Source organism: Euphorbia lathyris, chromosome 9 (assembly GCF_963576675.1).
Source record: "Euphorbia lathyris chromosome 9, ddEupLath1.1, whole genome shotgun sequence".
NCBI classification, from domain to species: Eukaryota; Viridiplantae; Streptophyta; class Magnoliopsida; order Malpighiales; family Euphorbiaceae; genus Euphorbia; species Euphorbia lathyris.
In genome coordinates this window covers 24,335,806-24,350,233 of record NC_088918.1, presented here as the reverse complement: position 1 = coordinate 24,350,233, position 14,428 = coordinate 24,335,806, and the positions used below count along the sequence as shown (strand labels likewise).

General features: G+C 33.6%; 1 protein-coding gene across 2 annotated transcripts; it reads left to right on the top strand.

The window, feature by feature from the left end:
* Positions 1-4,401: 4,401 nt before the first annotated feature.
* Positions 4,402-14,129, top strand: LOC136206398 (phytyl ester synthase 1, chloroplastic-like). 2 transcript variants are annotated; one of them, XM_065997429.1, is made up of 14 exons: positions 4,402-4,889; positions 5,446-5,990; positions 6,190-6,241; positions 6,798-6,853; positions 7,525-7,683; positions 7,779-7,883; positions 8,056-8,162; positions 8,773-8,888; positions 9,782-9,890; positions 10,111-10,244; positions 11,838-12,207; positions 12,634-12,747; positions 13,305-13,390; positions 13,763-14,129. In XM_065997429.1, exons 2-14 carry the CDS (start codon positions 5,537-5,539, stop codon positions 14,067-14,069), a joined length of 2,169 nt encoding a protein of 722 aa, XP_065853501.1. In that variant the 5' UTR covers positions 4,402-4,889; positions 5,446-5,536; the 3' UTR covers positions 14,070-14,129. The 2 variants fall into 2 exon arrangements, with proteins under 2 accessions (XP_065853501.1, XP_065853500.1); XM_065997428.1 differs by lacking the exon at positions 4,402-4,889 and having other exon boundaries at positions 4,913-5,990.
* Positions 14,130-14,428: the final 299 nt, after the last annotated feature.

Below are 14,428 nucleotides of genomic sequence, written 5' to 3'. Positions count from 1 at the left end.
GGTTGAATTTGTTTCAATTCGATTTCTTTCACCTGATGGAAAGAGATCGTGTTATAAAAGGAGTCCTTTGGACCTTTGAACAACATCTTCTAATAACAAATAAATTGTAGGATGGTCAAAATCCGAAAGGAATGTCTCTTGATTGTCCAAAATTTTGGATTTAGCTTTCATGAGTTACCATATGGATTTACCTCTGATAAAGTTGTAAAGAATATTGGCAGTTTCATTGGGAGGTTTGGCTCCAACAATTTTACAATTTTACTGGTGTAGGGCGAAGCTATTCGTGTTTTAATAAATATCTTTCTGCCTTTGAAACAAAAGATGAAAATCAACATGGTCGAAGGTGAAGTCTCATTGGTTGTGTTCAAGTAGGAATGCTTTCTGCTTTTTATGTGGCAGGATAGGACATTCCGATAAGTTCTGTGATGTTCTCCTTGTTGTCAATGATTCAGGCCATGCAGAACGAGTTTATAGAGCTCGACCATGGAACAACAATTAGAAATCTCACTTCTCCATTATTTGGTGTGATAAGTATGGAGTAGCACACAACTATGTTTATCTTAGTTTTCAAATAATATTTCTCCCAATGGCTATTTTCCCCTTAAAACTGATGGCTGATTCTCAAGTAATCCCTACCCCAGTAAAATAAATGGTACGAAGCGTCACCACAGGATAAGACCCACCAAGTCAAGGTAATGGCGTACGTCAGAAGCCATATGCCCTGAAAGATCTTGCCACGTGCATACGCCTCGTAGAGGCCATATGCCATAAAAGACTTATGTCTGCCAGGCTAGAACAGACACGCCTTCCGAGATAGATTCGCCCTTGGTGTCATTGAGCCGTTTCCCAGAAAACCCACTACAATCAATAGCATTAAATGGTTCATTAAAGGCTCTAACGGCCGGACATAAAGAATGTATCATTAATGCATTAAAGGACATTAAATGAATGATTGTCCATTTACCATTTCGATGGTTATGGAATCACATATAAATACCCTCACTCTGAGGTATTCAAGGTACACTTACTGATTCTCTACTTTTGGTTATAGTTTATTTTCTAAATTATTACTGACTTAAGCATCGAAATGTCTCCGGTCAAACCCAACGATGCCTCACAAGAAAGAGCTCTGATTGAAGATTTTTCACAAGTTATCACACTATTAACTAGCAAATAGCATTCTCCAGATTGCCCAAATAAATGCCATTGGCTTCGATTTATAGGCCTTAGCACCAATCTATTAAGGTTCTAGAATAATTACAAGTGAAAATGCCTAGAAAAATCTAGTAGCCAGGCTGTCAAGCCATTTGGGACAGCTTTCGGAAGGTTCTAGGCGATTCTAGGGCTGACTCGCAAAGTCTGGCAGGCGAAGGGCTAATTTCTCATTGATCCAAGGTTATTTGCCCACACTTCTCGCAGATCCTTGAAGATTCTAGAAGGCATTGACACGTTCTGTTGGGTTTCTCGCCTATCAGAGGTTCAGCTTGCCTAAACCGAGGTTTACTGGCCTGACTCCTAGCCTGTCTAGCTTGCGCGCCCTCGGGCTTCTACATGAGCTGTGGACTTTCTCCACACCAATTCTCCCATTTTGAACATATTTCCCCGCACTTCCCAAAAACCATAGGTCCAATTAGGTCCATATAAGTCCTTCATAAAATATGGGGACATTTGGGAACCTCTAGACATACCTTTAGATATGTAGTGTTCAACAGAACATATGAATGTCCACTGGATTTATGCCGAGACTTGGTGTAAGGCACACTATAAGGGAATGCATCTCTATGCCAAAATCATGCCCAACAGGCACGGGCCCGTTGGCCGGCTGCTTTGGGCTCGGTGGTTATCTACCCGATATCCATTCCGGGATGGCCAATGACACTGTGAATAGTAAAAATGACGAAAATGTCCTTGGGTGCATTTCTCGCCCAATTGGTGCACTTGTCACGGGCAGTCTTTGGTGACTTTCTACGCAGCGTGACACTAAGGACTAAAGTAATGAAGTTTTATAATGCATAAATTCCCAATTTCCCACAAAACTTATCTAGTAATTAATTCATAAATGAAATATTGAAAAATAATAGTAAAATCAAACTTAGATTTAGATTTCCTAGGACTAAATTTTGATTCGTGAATCCGCTAACCCGTGACCGATTTAATGATTTAACAGTTCAACTGACCTGTTCAACGGGTTTTAAATGGGTTTAGTAACTTTTTATTTTAGGTACTTCTGGTTCGGTTTACCTACCAGGTGGGTCTTACAACCTTGAGTATGCCACATTTGTTTTTTAGTTTTTCTTAAACATTAAATATTTTATTAGTTACTCATTTTATATAGGAAAATATAAAAAAATAAACGTCGTAATTTGACTGGTTTACAGTTCTCGTGGTTTAAAAGTTTGTAAACATATATTTTGTGCTTTGTGAAAATTTGCAATTAAAGAATATGTGAGTCAATTTTTCAATCAAAAAATACTTGTTGTTTAGTTAATTTTCAAAGTTAGTCCTTGTATTTTGATTAATTTTCAAAATCAGTTTTTTAATGGTTCAAAATTGCTCTCTTTTGGATAAATAGCCACGACAATATTTTTGACAGAATGACTGAGTTTGTAAACTGCAGAAAACATTAAACCAATATTTGCAAACATTTAAATCATATGGACTGTTTTTGCAAATTGATCAAACCGCAAGGTTTATTTTTACACTTTTCTCTATTATATACCGTAACTAGAGCCGACCTTGAGATTTTGGAGGCCTACGGACGAAGTAACAAATGTATTTTATTTCGCTTTAAGGATCCAATTGTTCATACAAAATATTTTTAACGAGCAATTTTAGATGCAAAATCACTAATAATAGAATATATGTCAACATACTCTAACATATTCCTCTCAATACATAAATGGTTAAATCATTCAATGTTTCTTGTGCATTGATGATCTCAGTAGTTTTTTAATAATTTTAACTTTAAAAAGAATTCTTTCAGCAGATATGACGGTCATTGACACAATTATGATTATTTGAAAATCAATTGAAATATTTGGAGTTATAAAATTGTGTGTTGGGATTATTTAGATTTAGGAATTTTAATTATTATGGTTGTGTTTTTTGAAATTTTAAATTTTCTGTTTTTTTTTATAAAAATGTTATTTTTGGATCCGTACCATGCTTATTCTCTTAGATAAGTTTCGTGGTTTGTTTAGACATAGGCTTATTTTTGTAATGGTTACATTTTTTTTTTAGATTTAATTTTGGGATAAGGTGTAAAAGTGCCCCTAATGTATATAGTCATAAACAATTTTATCTCTAACGTTTAAAATGATACAATTTTATTCCTAACGTTGTCAAGTTGGGTCAATTTCAGACATTATTGTAAAACACATATATTTTTGTTTTTTATTCTGCAACAATTGCATATCAGTTCGTTTTTAAAAAAAAATCATTTTCTGTGATTTAATAATAGAATTGAAGGTTAATATTTATTAATTCGATGAAATATTTTGAATTTTTTATGCAACTCATAAAATAGATAGTATATTTTTTATTTTTTTTCGCATCTAATCATATATTTATGATAATAAAACATATGACATGATTTCTAACTGAGAAGACTGTTTGGTTAATTATTTATAAAATTGGTCCAACTTAACAACGTCCGGATAAAATTGTTCTTGGGTTACCAATGTTAGGAGTAAAATGGTTTAAAACACTTTTTGGCTCCTGACCTATCCAAAATTTATGCATTTGGCCACTGATCTATTATTTGGTCACATTTGGCCTCTGACCCACCTATCAAATTAGATAAAATTCAACCCATATTGAATGGAAAATTAACTTTGTTAGAAAATTAACAGCAGTCACCAATATAAAAACGACACATGACACATAAATAAAATTAATTTTCAACTAGAGATGGCAATAGTAACTATTTTACACAATAAAAAAAATCCTAAAAACTTTTCTAGTGTTCCGATAGAGTGAAAATTAATTTTATTTATTTGTCATGTGTCATTTTTGTATTGGTTACTGCCGTTAATATTCTAACACAGTTAATTTTTCATTCAATATGGGTTGGATTTTATCTAATTTGATAGGTTAGGGGCCAAATATGACCAAATAATAGGTCAATGGCCAAATGCACAAATTTTGGATAGGTCAGGGGCCAAAAACGTGCTTTAAGCCGGAGTAAAATTGTTAATGTAGCTGTCCTCTCCCTCCCCCTTGAGCTCCGGGCAATCAACCCGCCTACCCATGACGGCCTTTACAGTAACATCTGGTGTTTATATGTATCCTGATCAATGTGCACACTATATACAGTAGATAACATATTTTTCAATTGAATAAATATTTGTTAAAAAGTACTCTTTGATAACTTAAAAATCATTTAAAATTAATAAATTAAATGCTTGTTTGATAACAAATTTTAACGAACTCAGATAGTTATAGATTTTCTTCCGCAGCAATGAAGCGAATGTGAATTGATTCTGAAAAAGAAATTTGGATTTTCCCTGGAATGGAGCACGATTCACAGGGAGTTTTCAACTTTTCATTTAGTTATCATCCGAAGCAGCGTGCTTCAAAAGCACCATCTCCATATATAACTTCAGGCGTCGCTCTAATCCTGAAAATTGATCTTCAGTACATTAAGGAAAAGCTCCATTATATCAATTGAGTGAGGTTTTGGGTAGAGATCCGACTTCTTCACTCCCTAATCATGAAGAAAAACAGTAACAAGTGGCGATTCTGCAATAAGATCAAAACATCAACTTCGGACCATCTATAATCCAAAGAAGAGGAGGCAATTTAGCATTCGCGACTGGCCATACAGAAAGATAGTGAAAATGGACTCTATACAAGTGCCGACAAGGATTATCAGAAGTTCCGTTGAAGAGGTAATAAGCTAATTAAGCTAATACTGAAAGCCAAGTTCCTTGCGCCATTTAGATTCCTAGGTATTCCTGCATTTGTTGGTTCATTAGTAAATACGAAATTCTTTCTGGCCTTTTGTTGGCGCGCATAATGACTCTACAAATACGTGTTTTGATTTGCTTCAATTTTTTGTGTTTTTGGTTGTTATTTGTTTATTATTACAAGCAAGAAAGGCATGTGGAGTGTATGTATTCCAGTTGGAGTAGTTTGTAGGTAAATTCTAGACGTCTTGGCTATTTGAAGTTGTTCTATTTTGGAATTTTTGTCTATCTCTTGGTATTCCAAAGGAGTTCTAATCGGTTCAACTAATGAAACTAGACAGAGTCTGAATTAAAGAGATAATGGTGTTATAATGGTTCAAGTTAGAGATTTTTAGCTTATAGGATCCTTCATGTGTCTCAGTGATTGAAGCAAGTACCAAGTGGTTCAATGATGACTCATGGAATTTGGTTATAACTTATGTGGTTTCTGTAATATTCTTCCCATTTTGCTAATTTCAATCTCTTTCAATGTCTGAAGGCTGAAAAGTTTCTGCCTCTTGAAAACAGTTGGAAGTTAATCTTTAGGTAATTATAGAAGGTGCAGGCTTTTGCCTACGTCTATATGACCCATGGCATCAGCTGTTCCTTTCATGGTATCTCCTTATACGTTCACATATTCAAAAACTAAGCTGCAGTTTCAAGTGAGAGTTCAGAGTTCAGGTGGTAGGTATGTCATGCTGTCATCCAATTCAATTACAAAATATGGAACTTCTTTCATTGGGCTACAAGAGAAGAATAGAATTCTTATCAATAGGGCAACTTCGAAGCAAAATGAGAACAAACTTTTGATTGATGGAGGAAATAGGAGAGTAAAATCAGGAGTAGAGAGGAAGCGGTTAAAAGATGCTATTTCAAAAGATTTGGAAGTGTTGTGGGATGATGGTTATGGGACCAAGACAGTGAAGGATTATCTTGAAGGAGCGAGGGAGATAAGTATGCCTGATGGTGGGCCTCCTCGATGGTTTTGCCCTGTGGAGTGCGGCCAACCTTTGGACAACTCTCCAGTTCTTCTGTTTTTACCGGGTAATCCTAGTCTGGTTGTGATAAATCACAAATCACAAATTGGCACTGCTATAATTAGAGAAATGAAGCAATAGAATGGACTTCCTATAGCAAGTGATCTGCATGATTTTTTTTTTATCTATGATGTATTCAAATTTAGCTTTTGTATATTTGATATTTAAGAAAACTTATTTTATTTTTCTTTGAGATTGATATACAGGGCTTGATGGTGTTGGCTTGGGTCTTACTTTGCACCATAAGTCTCTTGGAAAGTAAGTTCTTTTGTCTCAATCTCAGTATAACTGAAGACGTTTGCGTATTTTTGGATATTCAACTCCTGACTTGTTTATTTAAATGGTGGCAGAAAAAGATTGTTGAAATGATGGCAGTCTTAGAAAGTCTTGCATCTGGTCTGAAATAACTGATGCAAATATTAATTGATTGGCTATCAGAATGTTTTTGTCAGTTGAGAAGTCACATTGTAATAACACTGCATGCCTGTATTTTCTTTCTTTCTTTTTTTTTGGAACAAAATAAAAGCATTTTGAGCTGCATCAGATCTAATTGATTCATCCCTTGGAGAGAAGTCATGATTGTGTGCTTGCTTAAATAGTATCATCATGCACATCTAGTTTCACTTTTTATTGTCATTAATATTGTTAGTCTTAAGGATGTACTGATATGGTTATGTGCTTTCAAGTCATTATGGAGATATGGACATTTGCTTTCCTAGTTAAGTGAACTGCTTAAGATTCTCCACTTTTTCAATTTAATACTACTGCCATTGATCGCTGATATTAATTTGTAAATTTTTTTTGGCAAATGCAGGGTGTTTGAAGTTCACTGCCTTCATATTCCAATTTCTGACCGAACACCATTTGAAGGTCTTACATTTTAAAATCCTACATACTTAATTATACTTTCTTGAATTACTAACTAAATTTGACATGATAGTATTTGGAGTTGGCAGCTACATATTTGCATGTCTAGTTTGCTATTTCTCATGTCAATAATTCATTTTTAACATTTTTCTTCAGTTTTGTCCTGCTTTTGCCAAAAAAATTTGTTATATGTAAAAACTATTTTAATAATATAAAAAGCTCTAAAATTAAAACATTGAGTGGTGCTATTGTCCAAAAGTTAATTCCAAGCAAAATAATTATATAGCTGAAACCTGAAAGTTTTAATAAAAAGCTGGTTTTTTTAATAATTGATTGTGAAGAATGAGGTTGAGCATAAAAGCTTGACTGGTTAGATATACAGTCTTGTGTGATTGTGAACAAGTGTACATATGTCACAATAATAAATTGAGCCTGCTGCTTTTCCCTATAACAAGTTCTATTATTAAGTCAAAAACCACGTTATTCCTATCTCTTTATTCATTGAAATTATTATGCTTGAATTCCTTAATTTTTGTTTTGGACGGTGGGATCTACTTTTTCATAATATATGTGCTGTGTGATCTTCCCTATTTATTCCAGTGATAAAGTGTATATATCTCCTTCTGTAGAGAGAATATTTCTATATAACTAAATGGGATTCTATAACTTGGAAGGTTTGGTGAAATTAGTTGAAGAAGCTGTGAGATTTCAGCATCTCTCATCCCCTAACAAGCCAATATATCTAGTGGGGGAATCCTTGGGAGGATGTCTAGCACTCACTGTTGCTGCCCGTTATCCAAAAATTGACTTCGTAGTGATATTAGTAAATCCAGGTCTGTTCCCTGATATGCAGTAATTTTTTCGTCATATATTTTTGAAGACTTCATATTGATACTGTTAGTCTGACATTTATAGCCTTTTATTTTAGGTACATCATTTGACAGGTCGCTGTTACAGGCCATGATTCCTGTCTTGGAGATTTTGCCTGAAGGATTGTGTGATGCGGTTCCCTATCTTCTTAGCAGTAATATGGGTGTGTGATGCAGTTCCCTATTTTCTGCTAAGATCTGATCTACTATTTTTCAGTTTTAACATAAAGACATGAAAAGCCTATATTAACCCATGGTTATAGAATGCCACTACCTTCTTTTGCATTAAGAGAGCATATTGCTCTGCTTTTGCTAAATTTTCTATTCATGTACCAGGTAATCCATTGAAGATGGCAATGGCTGATATCAAACTAAGGCTTCCTCCCAAATTTAAATTTGAACGGTTGTTAGCCAATCTAATTGAGTTTCAGACATATATTCCTGTAAGGCATAGCAAGCCTTTGAATCTCTTATTCTGTTCTGTTTTATTTTTTCCTTGTTTTTGTGGGTCTCTTTATACATTTTTCTTTACTCATTTTCTAACTTAGAACATATAAATATTTCAGCTATCTTATTTATTATGGGAAGGAAGATATGGTTATTTGTGAAGAAATCTGAATGTAATGAATGTTTCCCTACTTATAGAACTTTTGGGCTAAGTTCACAGTTCAAACTATGTGGCATTTTAATTTTACTTTGTTGCATTCCTTATGGTGATTTTGGTCTAATAATTTTTAGCTTTGCATTGCAAGATTAGACTATATGCAAGGGTGGTTCTTGAATGCGAGCTATTAGTCCTCTTACGTTTTACCTGACTTAGAATACTGGACCTCATGCCATCAGCTTTAGTACATCAGTAGCTTCTAGCTTTACACACATTCAAATTAGTGGAAATATAAACTACAAATGTGGACATTGGCAAATCAAAGACTATTATCAATACTGGTCTGTTTAGTGAATTGATTCTCAATTGGCGTTCTGATTGTTGCCATTCTTTTATTTGTTTAAATATTATTCTTACGGCTATCCACAAATATTACTATATGTTTGTAGGATGCAATCAATATCAAAGAAACTTTACTTTGGAAGTTGAAATTGCTCAATTCAGCAGCTGCTTCTGCCAATTCCCATCTTCATGATGTGAAAGCTGAAGTTCTAGTGATTGCTAGGTCTGTATTCTCCCTTGATTCTGTGTTGTTTCTCAATTCTATCTTCGTCATGTTACTGAATCTCTTTCAGTTGTCTATATTTAGTGATTTTCGAAAATGTATTTCCCCTGATTTTTGTTGCAGAAGGAAATGCGTGAGACTATAAAAATTTATTGTTTTGATAATTATTAAGTCTTAAGAGGTTATGAGTTGGAGTCTTTTAGTTTTTTAGGCCACATAAACACAGTCTGGCATTCTTTATTAGGTTTAGCAAATATTCAGAAATTCCCTTCTAGCAGTAGTTTTCAGAATAAATTATGTGCTGCAGAAATATACTTTTAAAGATTTAGCCACTAAACTAAACTTCCAATGTCAGAACTATCTTTAGAATTTATCCTTATCCAATGAGTACTAAAAGGTGAACTGGTCAGAAGTAACTACGCTAAATAGAAACCATCTTTGCCTTGACCCAGTGAGTTCTATATATTCATCTATTTTTCTCCTGGGGCCTGGACATTTATAAACATGCCTTGGGTTACATAAAATAAAAATGAGATTTCTTTAGCCTGTTTCATGTTTTTTATTTAAATGTTCTAAACTTTCAAGCTTTCATATGAGTTCCCAAAAAATTGAAATGAAATCGTACTTATCTTGGTGATAATTATTTCTAGGAGCACGTCAGTGTTGATAGCATTTTAGTGAAAAGCACATGATTAATTAAAGGAGGATCATTGCATTTTACACCTTGCAAAATAATACTTAAAGATTCTTCAGATTTTTGAGATTTGTTCAATATTTTATAAAGCTGATGTTAGAATTGGATTGATAGAATATGAAGGTTTGATGGCAGTTTATTCATTGTATGAATTGGATTTATAGAATATGGAAGTTTGATGGCAGTTTATTCATTGTAGTGGCAACGATTGTCTTCTTCCAAGTAGAGATGAAGCTGAGCGCCTTCAAAGTTCGCTACAAAATTGCACAATTCGTCACTTCGAAGACAATGGACACACACTTCTATTGGTAGGTGAGGAGCATGTCCTACCTATATGTATGTACATGATTACATGTGCCTTTTTTTTTTTATGTTGCAATGCAGTTTTCCACATTCCTTTTAAGCAGACCCAATCACTTTTAGTTTCTTGTCACGTTAAATCTTGCATGAAGTTGTAATAGTGTGCAATATTTGCAGCAGTTTTCCTCCTTTGGTCTTTAACATTATATATAATGTTTGATGGAACAGGAAGAAGGCTTTAGTTTGCTCACAAGTATTAAAGTTTCTGGCCAATACCGCCGTTCAAGGAGGCATGATATTGTCTCAGACTTTCTGCCCCCTAGCATGTCTGAGCTCAAATGTTTCTCTCACCCAGTAGTCAGGTAATTCAATGGATTTATCATATGTAATCTCTTAATGAATAGTTTGGGGGTATTACTTGATTTAGCTTGCTGTTGATCAAACACTTTTAGGCCCTGTTCTTTATCACTTAATTTCAGTAACAATCAGTTCACTTCAGTTCAATTCAATTCAGTTCAGCATTCAGTTTCAGCATTCAGTTTCAGCATCCAGTTTCAGCATCCAGTTTCAGCATTCAGTTTCAGTATTCAGTAATTTATCATTATTTATTATATTATCATTATTTATATATAATTTATTATAATTATTATTATTATTTATCTATAATTTATCATTATTTATTATTATTATTATTATTTATAGTTTATCATTATCTATAAATTAGATAAAATTCAAGAAATGATAGTTTATTAAAGTATATATGGTTTAATAAAAAAAAAAAAAACTAAAGTATGCATCCATATTTAAAAATTAGGAATTGCATCCATATTATGAATTATTTCTCAAATTATCCAATTTATCAATGTTAGAGATAAAATTCCACCATTTTAGACGTTAGAGGTAAAATTACTTCTGACCCAAAACGTTATTTTTGCACTTTAACCCTTAATTAAAATAAAAAGTTAAGAGTTTGTATTCATATGAAGATTTGTATTTAATTTCATAGGCTTTAAATTATATATAAATTTGTGTTTGTATGTAATTTGTATTTTTAATTTAAATTAGACTCATTTTTATTTAATTTCATAGGCTTTTATCGAGCCAAGATTTTATCATCCCGGGCTTTTATTTGATATTCAATTTAGTTTTATCTTTAATAATATATTTATTTATTATTGATATTATTAAATTTATTAGAACCATTATTATTATTATAAGTTCATTAATGTCCAATATTATCATGAAAATTATTTTAAAGTCTAATATCATCATTATTGTTAAGTTCGGTTAAGTTCGGTAGCATTCAGTTAAGTTCAGTTAAGTTCAGTATTCAGTAGTATTCAGTTAAATTCAGTTCAGTATTCAGCAGTATTCAGTTCAATTCAATTCAATTCAGTTCAGTTCAATTCAGTTCAGTTCAGTTCAGTTTTTTTCAGCGATAAAGAACAGAGCCTTAGAATCTCATCTTATTCCTCAGTAAAGCCCCTTCACTATGCACTCCCCATTCCTTCATCTTCCTGCTTTTGGTGGCTTTAAATTTTGGTTTTATCAGAGTTTTGTGGATTTATTGCTTTGAGAGAAAAAAAAAAAAAAAAAAGAACTCTAATGGGAATAAGTTGATCTTTGTTACCCTCTCTCCATGAATTTTCATTTTCATTTATCGTTGAGCTTTTATTTAACGTTAATGTTACCAATGCAAAACTTCTAACGTTGGATAAAAAAAGTTGCTTTTTTTTTACCTAAATGTTCCTACACATTTAGGTTGAACCTTTAATTTTCTGCATGCTGATTTTCTGTTGCTAGCTTGCATATTCATGATTAGATATTCTCATCAATAGCTTATTTCTTTCATTTGGCTTTTACTTCATGAAATAAAGACCAGCTTGTTTAAGTTGAATCTGACTACATGTTTTGTCTATCCTAGGCAGAGTCTAATGAAATCACATAAATCTCAGGTTCTTAAGGATTGCTGGCAGTTCTGCCATGTTCTCAACTATGGCTGATGGAAGGATAGTGAGAGGTCTTGCTGGGGTTCCAGATGAAGGTCCTGTAATATTAGTTGGTAACCACATGTTGATTGGAGCAGAAGTCTATTCCCTCGTTGAAGAATTTTTGAGACAGAAGAAAATTATAATTCATGGTATAGCACATCCAGCACTACTTGGCGAGATGTTCGCAGATTCATCAGATGAATTGTCCCCACGTGATTGTTTTCAAATAATGGGTGCAGTACCTGTCACACCATTCAATTTTTTCAGCTTACTTTCTGCAAAAAAACATGTGCTTCTTTATCCTGGAGGTGCACGGGAGGCTTTGCATAACAAGGTAAGCAAACCTTCTTTTTCTTCATTTCAGCGTGTATGCTAGGGAGGTGAATGTAATAGATACTTCTATGCTTTTGTTTTCTTAAATCACATTGATTGAGATGTTAAAAGAAAGATGGAAGAGAAACAGATTTATGACCACTTTATGTATCCACGGTGTTGTTGTGTAGCATGGTTCTTTAACCACTGTGGAAAACAGTAAAACTTCAGCAGTCAGAAAAGTAGCTTCTTCTTTTGGCTTTTGTGTTCGAGAAGTGAAACTGCTTTTCTATTTTCTCATGAACTTTTTGGGCTGGAAACCCAGGAAAAATTGCTGTCACCTGCTTGGATTGATTTTTTTATTATTATGACCAGATAAATTGTTCATTGCTTTATGTTATTTGTAGACTTTGATTCTTCCTGTTCTAAACAAACCTGTGATTTGCAGGGTGAAGAATATACATTAATATGGCCTGATGAACCAGAATTCGTGAGGATGGCTGCTAGGTTTGGGGCAACCATTGTACCCTTTGGCTCTGTTGGAGAAGATGATATAATAAGTGTGAGTCTTTTGCCTCGTTATTTTTGCGGGAAATATCATACTTCAATGCTATAGTAGCGTATTTTGATTAATTTGAATGCATCTCTTTTTCCCCTTAATTTTTTCAAAACTTAGTCGAGCTAGAATTTGACATGGCTCATTTTGTTGTTATTCTATACTACCGTATTTGTAACCTGACACTCTGCTATCTGTGGGTAAAACAATTTTTTTGCCGGTGTACTTAGCCAATTTTAGCTTTTCGTTTGATTCGGTGAGATTTAGCTCTTGAACTTTGTATTTGTTAAAAATATATCCGTCAATGGACGAAACTACTTGAATGTCACACACAGTGAACTCCGAGTCCAGAATGAAGAAAATCAATGTTGTCTCACGAAAAGAAAGTGTAACAACTGAATTTCAAATTTAACAGAGTTAAAAATATCATATCTATCTCTTTGTTCTCTTCTTATGTCAATTTCCTGTTCTGTCCTAGAAGGAGCTTTACAGGATTATGATGTTGCTTTTTCTGACCTTTCTTATACTTCACATCATGTTACCTTTTTCTCTGGTTGATGCAGTTGGATCTTGATTACAATGACTTAATGAAAATCCCTTTGGTTAATGACTTCATTAAAGATTTCAGTGGCAAAGCTGGAAGCATCAGGTATTATAAAAACAATATTTTGGACAATATTTTGGACTCCGTATTTGGCCAAATTTCATTCTGACCCCTAAACTTTGATTTTTTTGAGATTTAGTCTATGTTAAAGTGCATCCCTTAGTGGATGGAAATGCCAGCAGGATGGCAATTTCGAGTTTCGTGTCAAACTTGTGTTATGCTTTATATATGTTCTATATCTTTATATATGATATAAATGTTAGAAAAGTGATAATCGTGTCGTGTCGTGTCAGAAATTGTCACCTCTACTCCATGTTCCCAATGAAGAAAATTGAAGTTTTATCCAATAAGGAACACGAGTGATAATTTCGTCAATAACGGCTACATTTTGACAAGATTGTGATGTTCTGATTATAGGGACGAGAGTAAAGGAGAGGTTGCGAATGAAGAAATATATTTGCCAGCGCTTTCGCCAAAGGTACCACCAGGGCGTATTTATACTCTGTTCGGAAAACCAATAGAAACAAAGGGAAAAGAAGAAAAGTTAATGAAAGATAGAGAGTATGCAAAAGAGATGTATTTGCAGGTACAAACTGAAATTAGACGCAATATAGATTACTTATTGAAGAAGAGAGATGAAGATCCTTATAGGAATATCTTCGATAGAACCTTATATCGTGTATTATATTCTATTTTGAGTGATATTCCAACATTTGATCCTTGAGGAGACATTAATGTTCAAAGTTCGAGCAAATTGATACTCTATGCTAATGTTATTTTTTCACTTCCTATGTCATTTATTTTATTATTCTTATTTGTTGAAACAGATCATACATCAATTGTGCTGTCAATCCACACTGTCAATTGCTAACAGAATTTGGCGCTTATTTCTATCTCAATTTTGTTGAATATGGTATCAGAGCAGGTTTGATCACCTGAGATGATCAATTGATCGATTTCTGGAAGTAATGCGTCCAGAGAAATCGAAATCAAGATCATATGCAGAAATATTGAGAGATTCAGTGTTGCACTCTGATTCAGAGGATTCCGGTGACAGTGGTGAGAGAAACGTAGATCGGAGAT